The 18383-nt window shown below is 48.4% G+C and overlaps 1 protein-coding gene across 1 annotated transcript in view; it reads left to right on the top strand.

Annotated features, from left to right (window-relative positions):
* Window positions 1-902: 902 nt before the first annotated feature.
* Window positions 903-18383, top strand: part of zgc:152904 (uncharacterized protein LOC767777 homolog) — a 33141-nt gene continuing 15660 nt past the window's right edge. The window contains exons 1-8 of the mRNA XM_067260118.1: window positions 903-1010; window positions 2920-3057; window positions 6947-7064; window positions 9188-9357; window positions 11884-12029; window positions 14400-14550; window positions 15818-16005; window positions 16528-16624. Coding sequence (XP_067116219.1) covers window positions 986-1010; window positions 2920-3057; window positions 6947-7064; window positions 9188-9357; window positions 11884-12029; window positions 14400-14550; window positions 15818-16005; window positions 16528-16624 — 1033 coding nt within the window. The 5' untranslated portion in view covers window positions 903-985. The remainder of the gene's footprint in view (window positions 1011-2919; window positions 3058-6946; window positions 7065-9187; window positions 9358-11883; window positions 12030-14399; window positions 14551-15817; window positions 16006-16527; window positions 16625-18383) is intronic.

The following is an 18383-nucleotide window of genomic DNA, read 5'->3' on the forward strand; positions in this document are numbered from 1 at the left end:
GAGAAAAGGAGGGAGAGCGAGAAAGAGGGGAGACGAGAGTCAGAGAAAGCGGGGGAAAGAGACGGAGAGAGGCGGGAGCAGGGCAGAGAGAGAAGGAAAGCACGGGTGAGAGAGAGAGAGAGGTTGAAGAGAGAGGAAGAAAGAGCCCCTTAAAACCACGCACAGCAATAGCATGTCTCTGCAGCGGCGAGGCAGAGGAGTCCAGGTTAGCGGCGTACAGAGACACAGAGAGCGTGGGAGGAGGAAGGAGGGAGGCGGTGGGCGAGGGAGGTGGGGCATGTGGGAACTCATCTTGGAGAACTGCGCACGGCAAATGCTAATACGAGAGCGGGGGGGGCGGGGGTTCAGGGGCCGGGGTGGCGGGAGAAACAACGTTGTTGATTTATTCGCAGCTTCATTAAGGCCACACAGATAGTGTAGTGTTGCACACCCGATGCTGTGTGTCGTGCCTTTTATAACCCCCACACAGGGTCAGGGCTCGGGGACTTGAACAGAAGTCGGACGTTTTCCGGTACTTTCCATCAGAGAGGGTCTGGACCTTCCAGCCACCACACATTCACCATCCCCACTCAATCATCTGATTAAAATAGAGCTGAATGAATTAGCCTGTCATAAATCTGCATGTTCTGTCCTGACCACAGGAGGTCTGGGAAAGCAAAACAATGACGGATTGATATGATCGGAGACCAGGGTCGGGACTGATAACAAATAAAAACGGATTTGTATCGTGCTGTCTGTGGTGTTTCTGGGCCCATCGGTCAATCATCAGATCGATACAACGTAATTGTAAATCAACTTGCCGCGTACGGACGATTCATTCCAATCCGGCATGCGCCTGACGCAACCTCACATCCTGTTTGTCACAGAGAAGCTGACGTTCCGTGAGGTGCAGTCCCCGCAGGAGTTCCGCCACGGAGAGGTGGCCGAGGTCATCTGTGATGTCATCAGCTCGCCAGTGCCCGTGGTGGCGTGGTACTACCAGAACATGGAAATCACAGAGGAGCACTACAGTAAGTGGACCACGGTAGAACCCATGATCCTTTGTGTGTGAGCCCGGTTTAGATACGACAGCCGCAACCAGACCATAGCTTTCGAGGAACCCTCGAATAACGTTGAACATTTGTCTTGGAAAAACTCTAGTCGGATCAAATCGGAACAGGTAGTTTCACAGCTATGTCTGCTGTGTCTGTATTTGGCTTCAGAGGGGGGGGGGGGGGGGGGGGGGTGGGGGGGGGGGTGGGGGGGGGGGGGGGGGGGGGGGGGGGGGGGGGGGGGGGGGGGGGGTGGGGGGGGGGGGGGGGGGGGTGGGGGGGGGGGGGGGGGGGGGGGGGGGGGGGGGGGGGGGGGGGGGGGGGTGTGGGGGGGGGGGGGGGGGGGGGGGGGGGGGGTGGGGGGGGGGGGGGGGGGGGTGGGGGGGGGGGGGGGGGGGGGGGGGGGGGGGGGGGGGGGGGGGGGGGGGGGGGGGGGGGGGGGGGGGGGGGGGGGTGGGGGGGGGGGGGGGGGGGGGGGTGGGGGGGGGGGGGGGGGGGGGGGGGGGGGGGGGTGGGGGGGGGGAGGGGGGTGGGGGGGGGGGGGGGGGGGTGGGGGGGGGGGGGGGGGGGGGGGGGGGGGGGGGGGGGGGGGGGGGGGGGGGTTCTACACAACAAGGACTAGCATTCGTATGCTAACTTAACTTTATTTTATTTTGTTTTATATTATATTGTATAGCTACATTGTATCTTGTTTATTATGTTTACTATATGCACCTGCCCACCAAAGTAAATTCCATGTTTGTGACCACTTACCTGGCGATTAAACACTATTCTGATTCACATTCTACACCCACGGTGTAATTAGACGCTTTAGCTAAAAAGACAAATTAAAGGTGTTAATGCCAGATTCTCTCACACAACCTGATCTAATAAACTCTTTTAATGAGCACATTGTAAAACAGCACACATTATCAAAATCTATTCATAGGTTTTTATATTCATGCCAGCAGAGAGAAAAGGGGGCATACAAGGGCAGGATTGAAGGTGTGACATGGCTCATATGAAGGCGTGACCAGAGGATGGCCGAACTGCCACTCACTCTGCTTGTTCAGATGTAGTCAGCATCTCATATTCAGCTTTTCTTTTCTTTGTTAAGTGACCAAATATGTGAAGAAAACATTGCGTCGCCCAGTCGATGTCCTTTTGACCAGTTTCCGAGAAATGTGTGACATGTGAAAGCAGGATGTTGGAGGAGACAGTATTAGACTACTGACTGTACAATGATAGATGACTGACTACAGAGGAATGCAACTGGGACAGTTGCAGAAGTTTAGCAAAAAGCTCTTTGACAGACAGATTTCCATAGAGGTAGGCTATGCAGGTTCATTCATGATAACCTACAATGCCAATCATCTGTTCTTTTAATAATTAATATTTCCTCTTTAGCGACCCAAACAAACCCTCATCTAACAGTTGTGCAGACTGTCTGGGCTGATTAGCAAAACAGAGTCATTTGCGCACTCTGAACGTGTCATCTTTTTAAATTGAAATTCTAAAGACAATCTTTAATCCAGCTGTAGGATTGATTAAAGATGCAGATACCAGTCTCCTTTTTTCCATTATTTTAATCTAATTATGGGACCGGGTTATAAATATCTTTGCTTGAAAGAGGGAGAGATAGGGTCCATAGCAAACTGTCTGGGGACACTGTGAAGGGTGGGAGTTGAAGTCTAATTGCTGGAACGTTTATCAGTGGAAACCCCATGTTATCAGGTGGTGTGCTTCAGTGAAGATTGACAGTAGCACAAGGCTGACTTCATCACTGAGGGGGGGGGGGGGGGGGGGGGGTTGTTTCTCTCTCTCTTTCTCTCGCTCTTTCCATAACTCTTTTTTCCTTTCATTGTTTCATTATACCTATATTTCTTTTCTCCCTCTTCCTCCCCTGAAGGCAGGTTCCAGGTTCTTCCCAACAACAATCTCCAGATCCACAAGGTGACCAAGGCTGACGAGGGGGTGTACCGCTGTGAGGCGAGAGTGGAGGCCCGTGGCGAGATCGACTTTGTGGATATTGCCGTGGTGGTGAACGGTCAGTATGCAGCTAGCCACGACCAAGCAAAGCTAAACAACTCTTGTTCTGTCTACCTATGACAATAAACCTAGCTACTCTCAGCCACTGGTAACTCCATTGTCCAACAATGTACTGTGCTGTCCCTCAGCACGTACTCTATTTATTCCTCCTGATATTCAAGTCAGACATAATCAACCACAGCACAGCCTGAGAGTCGTCGAATCATTCATTGAATCAAATATTCCACTCAGTGGCCTGTCCCAAGAGTGAAAAAATTAAAATTAAAAACTGTCTCAGAGTGATTCAAAGAGGCCCTCCCTGCTTCCTGAATTGTAACGAGCTGGTTGGTTGGGATAGTCCTCAGTGTCTGAGGAAGCATCCTCTCATCAGGACAGACTCATTATCGGGATACTTAGCTCTGGACGCTTCTATCCTCCGTCTTTTTAGTCTTATTTCTTTGGTGATAGATATTTCAATTAAGGCCGGCTCTCGTCTCTGCCGCCCCCAAAAAATCGAAGAGTGTCATTTTAATTTGCTCATTTGTCATCATTTACTGCAGAAGGTGAGTCACATGAGACTGCAAGAGTGATTGAAATGTGATCTCTCAAAGGCCATAAGCACCTGTTTCGCATGACTGGAGACAATATTGTCCCAGCTATCTACTTCTTCCCACCTAATGCAATAACGTGGCCGGTGGAAAAAAACATGGATCGCATTCAATTTAGAGCACCACTTATAGTTCTGAGGAAGATCCAATAAGCTTGTTCAATGAGGTGAGACCTATTATCTTGGCAACATGACACTCGCCATGAGCTACAGAGGCGCGCCAGTCTGTAGTCTTTCCTTCTGAATGTGTGTGTGTGTGGTGCGTGTGTATACGTGCGTGTGTGTGTGTGCTGGTATACGGTTGGGGCGGGGCATTGTGGTACTCACCTGGAAGTATATATCCTTAGGGCACACACGCGTCTGTGTGTGTGTGTGCCCTAAGGATATGCACTTTCAGTTCCACCACCCCCCTCCCCAGCCATAAGTCCCTAATGAGAAGATCATTCTCTAGACTAGACTAGACACCCTCCTGAAAGGTTTTCCAAGGGTGTGAAGTATAACACCATGGAGATGCACCCTCAGTGAATGTTACACAAGTATCTGTAATGGCTAGGCCGAGGTGGGGGTCAAACACCCGCAGCCAAGACAGGGCTACTCACCGCCTGACCTTTGCACCAAACTCTACCTACTGCATGTTTAATGAAGGACTCGTACATTAGCTTACTGCTAGCTTGTTGGCACACCGAATGTATTTGTGCTTCTCTAAGCATGGACGGTTAGTCATCTCTCCTAAATAATAGAGTAAAAAAACACCTGCACCTCTCCAATCCACATTTAAGGCATCGATTAAACATAACTACCCAAGACTGCTGCGTGTGAGAAAACCACAGGACTAAAAAAGGACTCATATCATTAAGCCTCTGCATGAGTGCGGTGTTACTGTATAATTGAGTTGGGCTCAGGCTGCCTCTATTGAATTAGCATGCAGCCTACCATCAGGTCTGGCTTGCCCTTCCCAGAGACCCAGACTGTTGTTATCATCATCAAAGCAGGCGCGCAATGATGATGCGTTAAAGAGTTTGGCAGCCGCTGATTGGCCTGCTGGACCTAGAGGGGGTCAGCTCCACAGGGGGTCCTTACTTTGTGCAGAATTGTCGGCTGGAGAGAGGGAAAGATTGCAGAGGAGCTGAGATCGACTCATCTGTGATTATGGCCGTCTGCTCCTACGGTTCTCCTCGCTTTCTTTTGACGTGAGCGACCTCTCGTCTTCTTGCTAATTGGGGTGGAACGGAAGCCTCTGGGGTCCCAAACCCCCCCCCCCCCCCTCCCCCCTCCCGCACACCCCCCTATCGTCAGATGACCTTGAGACAGTTAAATTAACGGCAATTAACACATGAATACTGACGCTCATTTACTGGAGCAGGATGTGAGTTGGTGCGTGGTTCTGCGTGACACCCGTGCGCTTTCGAGCCTCCGCGGCCTTTCTCGTGTGTGCTGTCTTCGCCCCCTCGTTGACGTAATTAAAACCCTCCTCATCCTCCTCGCTCTTTCATATTCTCCCAAACTGAGAGGGTGTGGGAATGCATGCAGCATCATTTTGGTCTCAATGGTTCCCTTGCTACTTAGCGTGTTGCTGATGTCTTCGTTTGAAGTCAAGGCGCCTGGCACAGTCTCCCATTAGCACCGATGTTTCAATGAGCCTCATTGATGTGGGATTCAACTGCACTGGAGCAGAGGAGAATAAATACCAGCTTGCAGTGAAACTCAATTATGATCATGTTAAGAAAGCCCCGGGTTTCTCCTTCTGATCTGTCGCCGCCGAATGGGGTTCCCGCTTTCGCGTCGTCAACTGTAACGGCGTCGCCGTTCCCGTCCCCGGGAAGCACGGACGCGTGGAGGGGGGATGGTGACGCGCAGCACCGCATCCACATGACTTGCGTCGTCTTTTTAGATACGCGTTTACCGTCTGCGCGACGGCTGCATGATTGACGGAACCAGAGCAAGGGAGAGGGAGAAAGGGGTTGAGCGGAGAGGGATGGAGGTGGAGGAGGGAGGGGGGCTACAACTGAGAAATGCCGGGAGAGGTTGGAGCCGAGGGCCGATAAACATGTTTATGTTACGGGGCTGTCACCTCCTCGTCAGTGTCCGGGCCATCACCCCCCCGCCGGGGCGGCTCTGCCCGGGGAGGGGGGAGGGGGGAGAGTCTGACAGCTCGGGGTGATTGACTGGCAGTGACACAGGGCTGACTGGGCTCTTCTGACGTCCGTGGAACGGTTTGGGGGTGTTTTGCAGCGGCGTTTGATGTGGCCCTATTGTTTGGCTTTGTGGTGTGGTGGTTCGTGGAGAGGGTGGAGGCCGAGGTGCCCTGGACACGTCATGAAAGGGTCCTACTCTCGCCTCGTCAAACTCTTTGTGTGTGTTTTTCTCTCTTCTAGTATTTATCACAGTCCCCGTTGGTGTTCGTTTGACTGCAGGTGGATGGGAGACGTAACTTATTTGTTAGCAGAGCCACAAAGCCCCTTCAAAACAGACCCACCGAATGGAGAACAATGGAGCTGAATTCCAAACGAACGGCGTGGCTTTTGTCTTGTGCTCCCCTGTTGTGCCTGCTTGGCAGGGGGGTTTGAGGAACCAGTCTATTGTTGTTTCATAACACAGTGTTGCTGCTACTCTGTGAAAAGAGTAAAAGATTGATTCTGGCTCTGTCCCCGCCTCTGATTCTGAATCTAACATGGAATTGGACTCTTCTTATGACTTTAATGCGACTGTGACTGCGTCTGGCTTTAACTGTGACTGCCACTGCCTCCAATTGTTCCGATGACTTCAAATGTGACTCTGAAGCTGACTGTTCTTAAGAAAGGGGGGTAGGTATAAGTCATTGGTAGACCTTATATACCACTTTGGATACATCACAGAGAAAGAAACCCTGGGAAGAGACATTCAGTGAGGGATTCCCTCATCTCTATGTTTCCTGGTGACACAGAGAGATGCAGACCATAAGCTGAACAGTCATCTACAGCTCGAACATGACCCAACCTCTGACTTTGCCTCTAACATGACCCAACCTCTGACCATGCCTCTAACATGACCCAACCTCTGACTGTGCCTCTAACATGACCCAACCTCTGACTGTGCCTCTAACATGACCCAACCTCTGACGTGCCTCTAAAATGACCCAAACTTTGACAGTACCTCTAACATGACCCAACCTCTGACCGTGCCTCTAACATGACCCAACCTCTTACCGTGCCTCTAACATGACCAACCTCTGACCATGCCTCTAACATGACCCAACCTCTGACCGTGCCTCTAACATGACCCAACCTCTGACTGTGCCACCTGTGCTGTGTTCTCCTCGCAGTCCCGCCCGTGCTGTCGGTGACGCAGCTGTCCTTCAACGCCACGGCCGACTACCAAGAATCCGTGACCTTCACCTGCGATACCTCCGGCTCCCCTGACCCTGAAGTCACCTGGCACAGGTACGGTACTGCGTGCGATACTCTGAGCCGTCTGTCTGTCGACGCGTGACAGGAGCGGGTGAAATGAGTCCGCACATCGGCAGTCTTCACATCGCGCCAGGACCCCAAAATGTTGTTTGAGTCTTTCGTTGCTTTCCTGTTTTTCATCGAATGAAAGTAAATGTGTTGAAGTCACTCCATTTAATGAACAACATCTTTAGAAGCACTGAGTATTCCTAATCTGTCAGAGAAGCACACTTGTCGAAGCATGTCTAGTCTGAGCTTTTTTTTTCTCTGGATTTTACTCTGCCAGTTGTTTCAACATTTAAAATCTGCATATCTTCTTCAACTATTCAGATTTCAATGTGCGACACATCATTTACAAACTCACAATCTGCACTTTCATAGTCTCTAAAAAACGGAAATATAACCATGCACTACTTAAGGACCAAAATACCAGCTCCTTTCAAATCTCTCTGTGCTTCATTCATCTCTGCGCTCTGCATGCTGTCTTGTTCGAACGTCTCACCAAAAAAAACTCAAAGGCAAAATTACTGTCAGTCAAAGTCTTGTGTTTATGTTTGTTGACTACTTATGTAATCTGTATTGGCATGCCTGTTACTGCATTTGTAATGAAATGTGTATATAATGTGTAACATCAAGGTGGCGTTCCAGCATGTTCTGCGGAGGGAGGTGGAAACATCTACCACATGTCTTGTTTCATGTCACAGCTGTTACATAGAACATCTGTTGTGGCACACTGTACAACATCTCCCGTAACAGCTTTCCGTTGGTTGTGTGTGAAAGAGTTAATTAAATCATTAAATTATGTATTAAATGTACTATCAGCACCTGGCTCAAAGACTATCAACATCACGGAATGAAAAAAAATATGTGGAACTTGCCTATAGAATGCTGTATATTCAAACTAATCTTTGTAACTTTGTGACAACTGTATCCCAAAATAAAAGTGCAATTACTTTCCCAACTGTATATTCTGCTTGCTCAAATGTAACTACTCCACAGCATATGGGAAATGTCACAAAGCTTATGTAAATAGCACACTGAGAGAGAAGCATAATGAACACCTAGGAGTTTGAAAGCTATTTCGATTTTTCTTGTTAGTACTTTTGTTACTTTTGACAAATTGTAATAGGTTCTGTTGTGGATCATGAACCTAAACTATAATTACTATTGTAATTACAGGGAGAAATCTAGATGTAAAGTGCATGTTTATCAGCTGAATGTGGCATGTTTCTTTACCTCGCTTCTGATGGATTGACTGCCTTGCAAAATCGACTGCTGTGCAGTCAAACTCAATGAATTAATAACTAAAGCAAAAATGTATTTTTTATGTTTCATCTTTTACTCTGCCTTTGGTCACTGGAGCTATATTTCAATCGTACGTGACAGATGCCACCATTTAGTCCCCCGATGACCCGTGTTTCACTGTTTTAGTTTGCTGGGTGTGATCGCTAGCAAGACGACCCACCTCTAATCATTGCCATTCACACGAGTTGGCTGTCATCTCCACTCCAGCATTAGGTTGTGACACCTTGGTTGAAAATAACTCTTAAACACCTGTATTTTCTCATTTCCTTCCCTTGTATTTACCAACACTCGCGTCCTCCCTCAGTCTCCCTCCTACATTTCATGTTGTGAGTCTTCCTGCCTGTGCGGCCCCCCGGCCCCTGGGTGGGTGAGGTAGGCAGAGTAATATCCTGTGCCTGCCTCTCCTGCTCCTCAGATGAGCTGCTCTTCATTTCCTCCTCTAACCCCACACTGTTATTACTCTGCTTTGTTGTTCCCATTGTAGACTTTCAATTATCCTCCCTATCACTTTCCCCTCAGAGACGGCCCCACAACCTCCACCTCCACCAACCTTGCTTGTACACTGTGTTTGTGCGTGCGTGCGTGCGCGAGTGTCTGTGTCGATGAGAGTGTGCGAGTACGTGGGTGAAAGCGGGGGGGGGGGGGGGAGGGCGCGTGCGTTCGCATGCCAGTGTGTTCTCGAACGGGGATATTTGTTGACACTCTCTCAACAGGTCTCCTCCCATGCGTTGCGGTATTGAAATGCATCCTCAATGAGGACTCTTTGTTTTGGTCACCGGTGTCACGTCTGCCTGTACTTCCTGTCTCCACAGGAAGGGGCTGCAGCTGGAGCCGTCGGAGCAGTACGTGTTCAACGTCCTGGACGGGGGCCGGAGCACTCTGACCATCCGCAACATCCGGCAGGCAGATGGAGGGGTCTACACCTGCAAGGCCAGCAACAAGGCTGGGGCCCAGGAGAAGGAGCTCTTCCTCAAGGTGTTTGGTAAGTTGCCCTGAGCTATTTCACCCCCTTTATCGCTCCTGTGGCAGAAAATGGCTGCCACAACTCCCAGAGTCGGGTCATCTGTGGGATGCTTGTTTCTGAAAATGACTCGAGTATCTTTTCCACCCATTAAGCGTGACTTTCAGTGCCTATTTTTTTTTATATATATCGATATGTATCTTAAAAAGTGAAGCTGGTTTGTCAAGCTGTTGACACGGTTGTTGACTATGGACTAAATCTGTTTTGAGCTGTGGCCAGTCACGGACGAGTATTCAGATGAACACTTAAAATATGTAACTCTGCATGAAGGCAGCCCTGAAATGACTTCTGGCTTCTGATGGTCTATTTATAAACATTGGAAAATAAGATTTATTTTCGAAAGGAAACACATCCGCAGGTATTCTAATCCAATAACGGAACACGACCAATCTGATATATTTCCAGCAATAAAAGAGATAGCTCATTTATTGTGCGATTCGTGATACACCGCTCATAAAGGTTTCCATTTATATTTTCATAAAGCTGTCTGCATATTTCATTCCTGATTATTGCAGCAGAGCTATTTCCTAAGTAGGGAAATGTATGGAGATTTATGCTCTAGTCATCAAGATATTTTCAAAGCATGCGGCGGCGCTTGTTTTTCAAAATGCACATTTAAATGAAGAAGTGAACGGAGGAGTTTTGTTTTGCAAAGTGCAGCCGGGGAAACAGTTGTACGTTAGTTTTATTAGCCTAGACAGTTGAGACACTGACACATGCAATAGGAAAGGGCCGGAAGAAGATGGGTGGGTTGATGTGTGTGTGTGTGTGTGTGCGGTCCTATTTTCTTTTCAGCGTACTAACGTACATGCCTGCGTGTGTGTGTGTTTAGGTGTTTATGCATGTCCGTGTTTGTGTGCATGTATTTATTCATGTAAACATATTTTGATTTGCGTCGCGGTTCCCCTGAGGTGTTTATGTGTGCTGTTTAGTTATGCAGATGGCGGTCTAGTAACCCTTGTGGTGTAATAAGTCCCTTGGGTATCCACATCGCAGCCTGAGATGGAAAAGAATGTCAAGAATGTAAAGACACAATCCCTTATAAATGGTATGAAGTTGAATTCTGAACAGAAGCCTGGTATTGGTGCTTATCCACTGCCAAGCTAAAGCACTGTGATAAACATTTATGATAGGTTGGTCTAACAGTCACAGTTTCCACAAGCCTGAAATTGAGTTTGACTTGAAATACCTGGTTCAGTGCTTACGTTTCTGCCTGAATCCAATAGTGTGTCCATAGCTATCATGAACCATAGTAATTGGAGAGGTAAGAGCAGGATGTGACAGTGGGAAAATAGTTGACTCCATCAATCATCCGTGAATCAAAGTAACGGTTCGCTCCTTGATCGCTCTGCTAAACATCGGTTTTGACCGACAGGCCACTGGCGCAAATGATAACCCACGCAGCGAGAAACAGCGAAGGTCAAACAGAGCGTTGTGGCTCGGAGCGACGCATGCCGGAAGACGAATCACGACCTGTTGTTCGGGATCGGGAGTCAGGCATTGATTATTTGAGGCCTGTCGCGTAACACCTGCTTTTATGGTCCGTCTAAGGCTCAACTCAAGCAGCAAGAGGGGCTGTTAAGGCCCTCCTCTGAGCATTCAGCTGCCTTTACGTGTCTTGGCTGACACGCATTATGCCAACAAAGATGTTATTCGGCTTGGAAAGCCGTTGGTGTTTTATTCGAGATGGGAATTCGGTTGTTTGTGCTACTGCTTCCTGTGTGGAGTAGGTGGAGGCCATCCCCAGCCGTGCTTCATCTCCGTGGACGATCCGTTTCCTATGTAGTAGATGGATGAGGATCCACCTTGCCCACTGCTCAGTGAACACCTGATCTCTCAGGATGGGACCAGGCGCGGACATAGCTCAGGGGTAGCGCTTTTAGACTGCGAATGAAGAGGTGGCAGGTTCCGAAACCCCCTGGACAAAAGCATCTGCGAAAGAAATCCATTCGCAACGTCATGCATATAATATTTACAGTACCAGTCAAAAGTTTGGACCCATGGGAAAATGGGTCCAAACTTTTGACTGGTACTGTACGTCCAGCTCATGTACGTGTATGTATTTAATGTGTGCACATAACTACACACCCTATGTTTGTTAGGTCTGGTGTACGACCACTACGGAGAGAGTGACACAGGCCCGGCAGTAGCCAGGCACTCGCTGTGTGTTCAGGGATCCAGTTTGATCCTTTGGTGACGTTGTCGGGGGCCAATTTCAGGCAGGCCTGTCTCAGAGGGGCTTCTGTAGAAGAGCCCCTAACCCACCCCTACCTCTGGGCTCTGTCGGCCCACGGTGCCCGGCATGAGAGCAGGGGTGTGTTTGTTGTGTCAGCCCTCGTCCTGGATCTAAATCCAGCCCCTTTGCAGCCGGCTAGGAAAGCGAGGGATCAATGGAAAGGGAACACAATGTAGCTGAGGGAAGGTGGGACTAGAGGGAAGGTTCTGGCTGAAGGTTTCTTCTCTCTCTCTCTCTCTCTCTCTCTCCAGTTCAGCCCCACATCACCCAGCTGAGGAACGTGACGGCCGTGGAGGCCAGCGCAGCCATGATTTCCTGCGTGGCCGAGGGCGAGCCCCTTCCGGAGATCTCGTGGAGGAGAGCCAGCGACGGCAAGACATTCTCAGATGGAGACAAGGTGCAACACAACTACCAATGAGTGGCATTTACAGAACACCGCGAGGACTGCGAACCTCTCCCCGTCCGCGAAGCGTCGGGTGTTGTGACAAATGACACAGAGCGCATTCCTGTTATTTGACGGGCGCAACGTGTAATATTTCCCTCTCAGGTCACGTGCTGTATTATCTGTCCTTTTCGGAAAGACAGCCATGCAAATTAACAATAAATCGGCGCCAAAGGGACAATAGGAAGCAAGGATTCAATAAACACAAATGACCCGTGTGTCATATCCTCACGTTTTTCCAACATTGTCTCCTGAACACAAACCTAATGTTCACAGCGAGGCCACATTAACAAAGATTGCTGATGCTTCGCTTTCAAAAAGGTCATTGCAGAGATGAATGAATGTGTGCATTGACTACAGCCTCTTCAGGTTGATAAATCACTCCACGGAATCAGACTCAACGCGTCCCTACCCTTGCCGTAAATGCAATTATGGAAATGCTAGCGCAAACCAACACACCTAAACATGCGAAAACAAAGGAAATCCAAGGCTTCCAGCGGCTCGATGTGATGGATGGTGCAAATCATTGAAAGCGTCGAGAGTTAGCTCTCTCTCTCAATTGCGATGCACATCTGCATATCCAGTTTGCGCACTGCGTTGTTCCTTTCTCCAGGTGCGTTAAGCTTAACAGCACTTGCCTTGTACCGAGGTAATGTTGTGTGAATGTTATTTTATTTTTTACCAGTTTAACCCACACCGGAGAACACAAAAGCTCAGTGTGCCGCCTGGAAGTACGTGATGAAGAGCGGTGCCACTATTTTGGTTTCGTCGCTTTGTCTCCCCAAGCCACAGGCAAGGCGACGTGACCGAAGGGCTGCAGCTTTCATTCAAAAACGCTAATAAGGATTTCAGGAGAACAGACATAACCAAGGAAAAAAGAAACAGACGAAGCTTTAGATAAGAATAGGGGGGGGGGGGACGTGTAGAGAGAGAAAGAGCTCCCTCTCTTTGTTTCTATCCCCTCCTCTCTCTCTCTCTCTCTCTCTCTCTCTCTCTTTCTCTCTCTTTACTTTTCTATTGATTTCTTCTCACTCTCTTTTCCTCTCTATCACAACCTTTCTGTCTCTCCTCACTCTCCGCTTCTCTCTTTCTGTCACCTCTCACTCTCTTTTCTGCCTCCATCTTTCCGTACCCTTCTCTTTCACTCTCTCCCTCTCTTTCTTGGAGTCTGTCCGTCTGTGCTGTGCTGTCCCCATGTGCCGCGGTGGATCGGGAACAGGAAGTCCCCCTCCCCTCTCTTCTCCTCTCGCTAAAGCCATCCAACATCCCGGGAATGACGAGATCAAGACTGGAGGAAAATACAATTAGTTAGAGGCAACCAACCACAACACCTCCCCCCTCTCCCCCCCCCCCCACCCTAAAAGAACAAACAATCAACCATCTACCCACCCACCAACACACACGTACTGTACATGATAAATAAGTCGACATTTACAGATTTATATGTCCTATGCTGATCGGTACCCACCCTCCCCATGTAGGTTAGTTATGCTTCACTCAATAAATTGACTCCTCAACTATAATCTAATATAATCAATTGTTAAAGGCCCAATATCCAGTGACTTAGTTAGCTCAGGCGCACACACACACTCAAAAGTTTAACAGCCTTTTACACAAATTAAGAATAACTGTGTCAAGATTAAAGCAATTAATTCCAAGGCTGATTTCCGAGGTGCAGGCCTTAAGACACACTGTCTTCTGAGGACGGTTGGCAGTGAGAGCTAATGTGACTAGAGTCAAGAGGGGAGGTGGGTTGACAGAGGGACATTAGCAGGGGCCTGAGAGGGCATCGATTAGCAAGGCAGATCTATGGAAGGGGCGTGCGGACCGTCACATCCACACAGAGGGGCTTAGGGAGGAGGTGAGGATGGAGGAAGTGAGGGAGGGAGGAGTGGGGGTTGCCTGCAAAAAAAGTCCTAGCAGTGACAAAAACTTTTGAGTTGAGCTCGGCTGAAGACCCCCGAAAGAGCCAAGCGCGATTATGACTCACCTGCTAGAATGTTCCACAAACTCATTGACTGGCCTCAATGATGTTTTCATTCTTCATTATGCATGATAGTTGATTAGAGGGATGATTGCTAGTCCCAGCCTAATTGACCCTTGGCTTTCTATTGATACCATCTGTCTTCAGACTTATCTAATTAAGCTCAATCAATTGCTGGTCAATTACATTAATCCTCACCGTCAATTCAATGAACACATTATGTTGGTGGTTCTGGAGGTTGATTAAAAAGGTCAACATACTCAGGGGAAGCTTCACGCTGAGGGAAAAGTATGTAATCAGTTTCTACACTTTCTTTTGTGCGCGTGTGCGTTTGTACGCAGAGCCAAGACGGGCGTGTGGAGGTGAGGGGTCGTCACGGGAAGTCCATGCTGACCATCAGTGGGGTCAAGCTGTCAGACCTGGGCCGGTTCGACTGCGAAGCCCTCAGCAGAATCGGAGGGCACCAGAAAAGCATGTTCCTAGACATAGAGTGTGAGTATGACTTATGACCAAGCAGCAACCCTCCTCCACGCACACACACACACACAAACCACACACAGTACATATGTGCCCTGTCAAGTCACACCAGCAAAGAAAACCGAGGAAGCTAAGGAATTCTGAAAACTGTTTTTCTTTCAACTTACACCTGATTAATGAAAACAGGGTTCCATGCCCCGTAGAAATACTAATTAGGGATAGGATATCCTGCTTCCTCATTTATTCCCTCCACTCCCCCAGTTCCTGGTGGACAAACCAGTTCCTGAAGTACATGCAGTTAATGAGCTTCAAACTGCAAGCCCAACTCCACAGTTCCTTTTGCTTAATGGCCAACTGTACTGGACCACCCTCATTATCTCTCTGGGTTTGTTTACCAATAGGAAAGGTCACGTCGCTGCCTCAACCAATCAGGCCAAAGCGAAACAAGTGCGATAATCTGCAGCCACGCTGGCCAGACAAGTCGCGCTTCAGGAGCCGCGACGACGTCATAACCTCAAGAGTGGCGCGTCCGCCGACCTCCGCGCCAACCTCACGCCCCCTTTACACCTGGGCACGGGGGGGGGGGGGGGGTTGGTCTTAGTGGGAGAGTGGAGGTTCTGCACACAAAGCGCCGTGTGTAAGAGCGTGGCGCGGCTAAGCCCACCGCCGCCCAGGCAACTAATGAACTCATTTATGAAGTGGGAGTGTCGGGATGGCCAGAGCTGCACGTTGGGCCGCGTGACAGAGCCGGGCATCAATCTCTTTAATGGAACCCCCGCGAGCCGGCCATCAACCACCCATAATACCGCTGTGGCCACGAGTCCACGAAGCAATCGTTCATTACTTGTGCCCGCAAATGAGCCTAGCCTTTTTACTCCTGCCGGTGGTGCTGGTGGTGGTGGTGGTGGTGGTGGGGGGTGGGGGGGGGGGGGGGGTGATGGACATCTCTCTCAGCATGAGGTGTCTACAATTAAGTCAAAGCTTTGCCTTTTTTGCCCCTTCTCTGGGAGGCTGCATCCCTGCATTAATGAAGCTCTTTCTCTCTCTCTTGGTCTCTCTGGGATCAAGGATATCAGCCCAAACAAGACATGTTCTTTTTACTTTGATCATCTGACTGGGCTCCACCTCAGATAGGAGTTTTTAATTTGGCTTCCCAATTTCTGAAGCGCGAGCAATTTGTCTTCGGCATAATCTAATTAGCTCTGTTGGGTCGCTCGGTGGGTGTTTAGCATAAAAATACATTTCAAAAAGGTCAAATGAGTTACCATCTCATTGTCTGTAGATGCGCCCAAGTTCCTGACCAACCACACCATCTTTTACTCCTGGGAGGGCAACCCGGTCAACATCAGCTGTGACGTCATGTCTAACCCTCCGGCCACCATGCTGTGGAGGAGAGAGCGCTTCACCATCTCTTCAGAGGGCACTGCCAACATCCAGATACACACCGCTGAGGGCAGGTCCTTACTGGAGGTGGGTACATACAGATATCCTGATTAGTTGTGCTGAGTGCTGATTTGATATGTTCTGAGCTGCAGAATGACGTATTAGCAGTCACATCGAAATTGCCCGCATAATCATACAGTATGATCAAATATTGTGGAGGACGTGTCCCATATCAAATATTGGGGGGGGACGGGACGTGTTATAATGTTAATATTCATAAACTGGTTTCCACAAAGAACTCATTTGAGGCACTTCCTGCATAGCAACAACGGACCATTATTCTAAAGTGTTACCGTTATATTTAATTCCCTGTTATAACTGTCTGTGCACCCATCTTCTCGGACGCTGCAGTTGCACTTTCCTTTTACTGTTGCTGTTTTTATCGCTTCTGCTACTTTATTGTGGTTGCTTTTTTGGACCATAATTTTTTAATTATAACTTGCTTTTTAATGTCTACTATGTGCTATTGCCGCACACGCAGGCTCACTGGAAGACATGACTCAGTGTGTTTTTGTTTGGTGGTTGACTGGACTGAATGCTTTCCTGCAGGTCACACCTGTGTCAGACCGGGACTTCGGTCGCTACAACTGCACTGCCAGAAACAACATCGGAGCCAAATACCAGGAGTTCATTTTGGCTCAGGCAGGTAGGACACAATGCTACTCCACTCCTCTCACAGTCCCAGAAGATGACCGATACAAGGGCGTAGGTTTGCATTGGGTCGATAGGGACTAGTCACGACCAAGTTTGGGAAAGACACAATTGTCCCCACCAATATTTTGTTAATTTTAGACAAAAATATTTTGCACAATATATTTGCAAAACTCATTCGTATTATTATCTAAACTATGTTCGTCGCCCAGAAAAGTGAAAAATACATTTCCAAGTTAACCAATGCGTCTCGAGCCTGCAAGACAAGATGATGTCATTTAATTGGCTGAAACTTAGTGAATCGTGATTTGCAGAAAGAGGGCAGTAGTCTGACACTATTAAATACGCCAGGAAATAATAAATCCTCATATTTGTATTTCGTTTGGTCTCAGCATTGATATGTTTCACCCTTTTGTGCTTTGTAGAAAGGAAAATCAAAACATACTTGTAGATAGTAAAAAGGTGCTATAAATTGGGATGCCCAAATGTATGCATCATATATATGATTTAATTGCTCAGAAGTCCAGTACAGATGATGTAGGCCTAGTACAGCTCCATAAAACCTGAACCAATTATCTACATACTTTTTAAATTCTGAACAAACAAGTGTCCCTACCAAAGCTGAGACCAAACCTACGCCCTTGCATCAGAAACCTCCTAAAAACACATCAACGATGGAATAAAAAAAAGGGGTTCACCCAAAAATATCCAGCGGGCTCTTATGATTTATAGTAGGTACGTCTGAATTCTTTTGATTGGAGAAAGCGCTGCAAGAATCATTCCACCCACTCAGAGCCCTGCGTTTTGCACTCACTCTCCTTTGTTGTGGATAACTGCCCCATTTCCCTTTTTCTTTCTCTCTGGTGATGAATTCAACCAGTGCTTCCGGACCCCCTATTTAGCCTAACCTAATCTCAAATAGTGCTTGCTGATTTACCATAGAGCGTGCTATTTACTAAAGTACCCCCTAATTTACGGTAGCACTAGCTAACATGGTACACAGTAGCTCAGTCCAATTCGCTTTAGTGCCGATTCAATTACTCCATCTCCCACAGTCCATGTACAGTAGAAGTGGAACTCTTGCGGAAAAGCTGACTTCAGAGGTAAAATACCCGTTTCTCCCTGCCAGACACACCCAAAGACATTCATATTGCATGGGATGGGTACAGCTCAGTGGTAGAGCATGTGATTAAACATGTAAAGGTTGCAGGGTCGAATCCCCATGTTGTTTTGGATGAAAGCGTGCTCGCTGAACCGAACACATTATTCTTAGTCTGTATGTAAAGTTCGGCAACTTTTTCAAGTTTAATTTTAGCAATTCAGCGCCTATCAATAAGTCTGTACCCCTCTCCATGACTAAACAGAGATTGGGGAGTCAGAGCGTGTGATGTGAGAGAGGAAGTCTCAGTTTTTTAAAACCCATCGCTTCCCCTCCAGCTGGGCCTGATTTGTCTTCAAAGCTGATCATTAAAAGCCAGAGAAGCTGCCGGCTTGTGTCTGCCTGTGCAGCCATTTTCCCAGCTCCGTGCTCAAACTGGATCTTCCACCAGTTCCCAAGGAAACTGAGCTCAGAAGCTTACTCACTCGACACAAACGAGTGGTGTTTACATATCTCTGATGATGCAGATGAAGCAGAATACCGCTCTGGAACTCTTATGACGCTGTGTCTTACTCCGCTATGCCTTTAGATCTTACACACCGGATATAAAGTTTCACCAGCAATTCTCTAGTTCGGGTAAGGACTGGCGGTTAGG

The sequence above is a fragment of the Osmerus mordax genome, chromosome 22 (genome assembly GCF_038355195.1).
Source record: "Osmerus mordax isolate fOsmMor3 chromosome 22, fOsmMor3.pri, whole genome shotgun sequence".
Classification (NCBI taxonomy): domain Eukaryota; kingdom Metazoa; phylum Chordata; class Actinopteri; order Osmeriformes; family Osmeridae; genus Osmerus; species Osmerus mordax.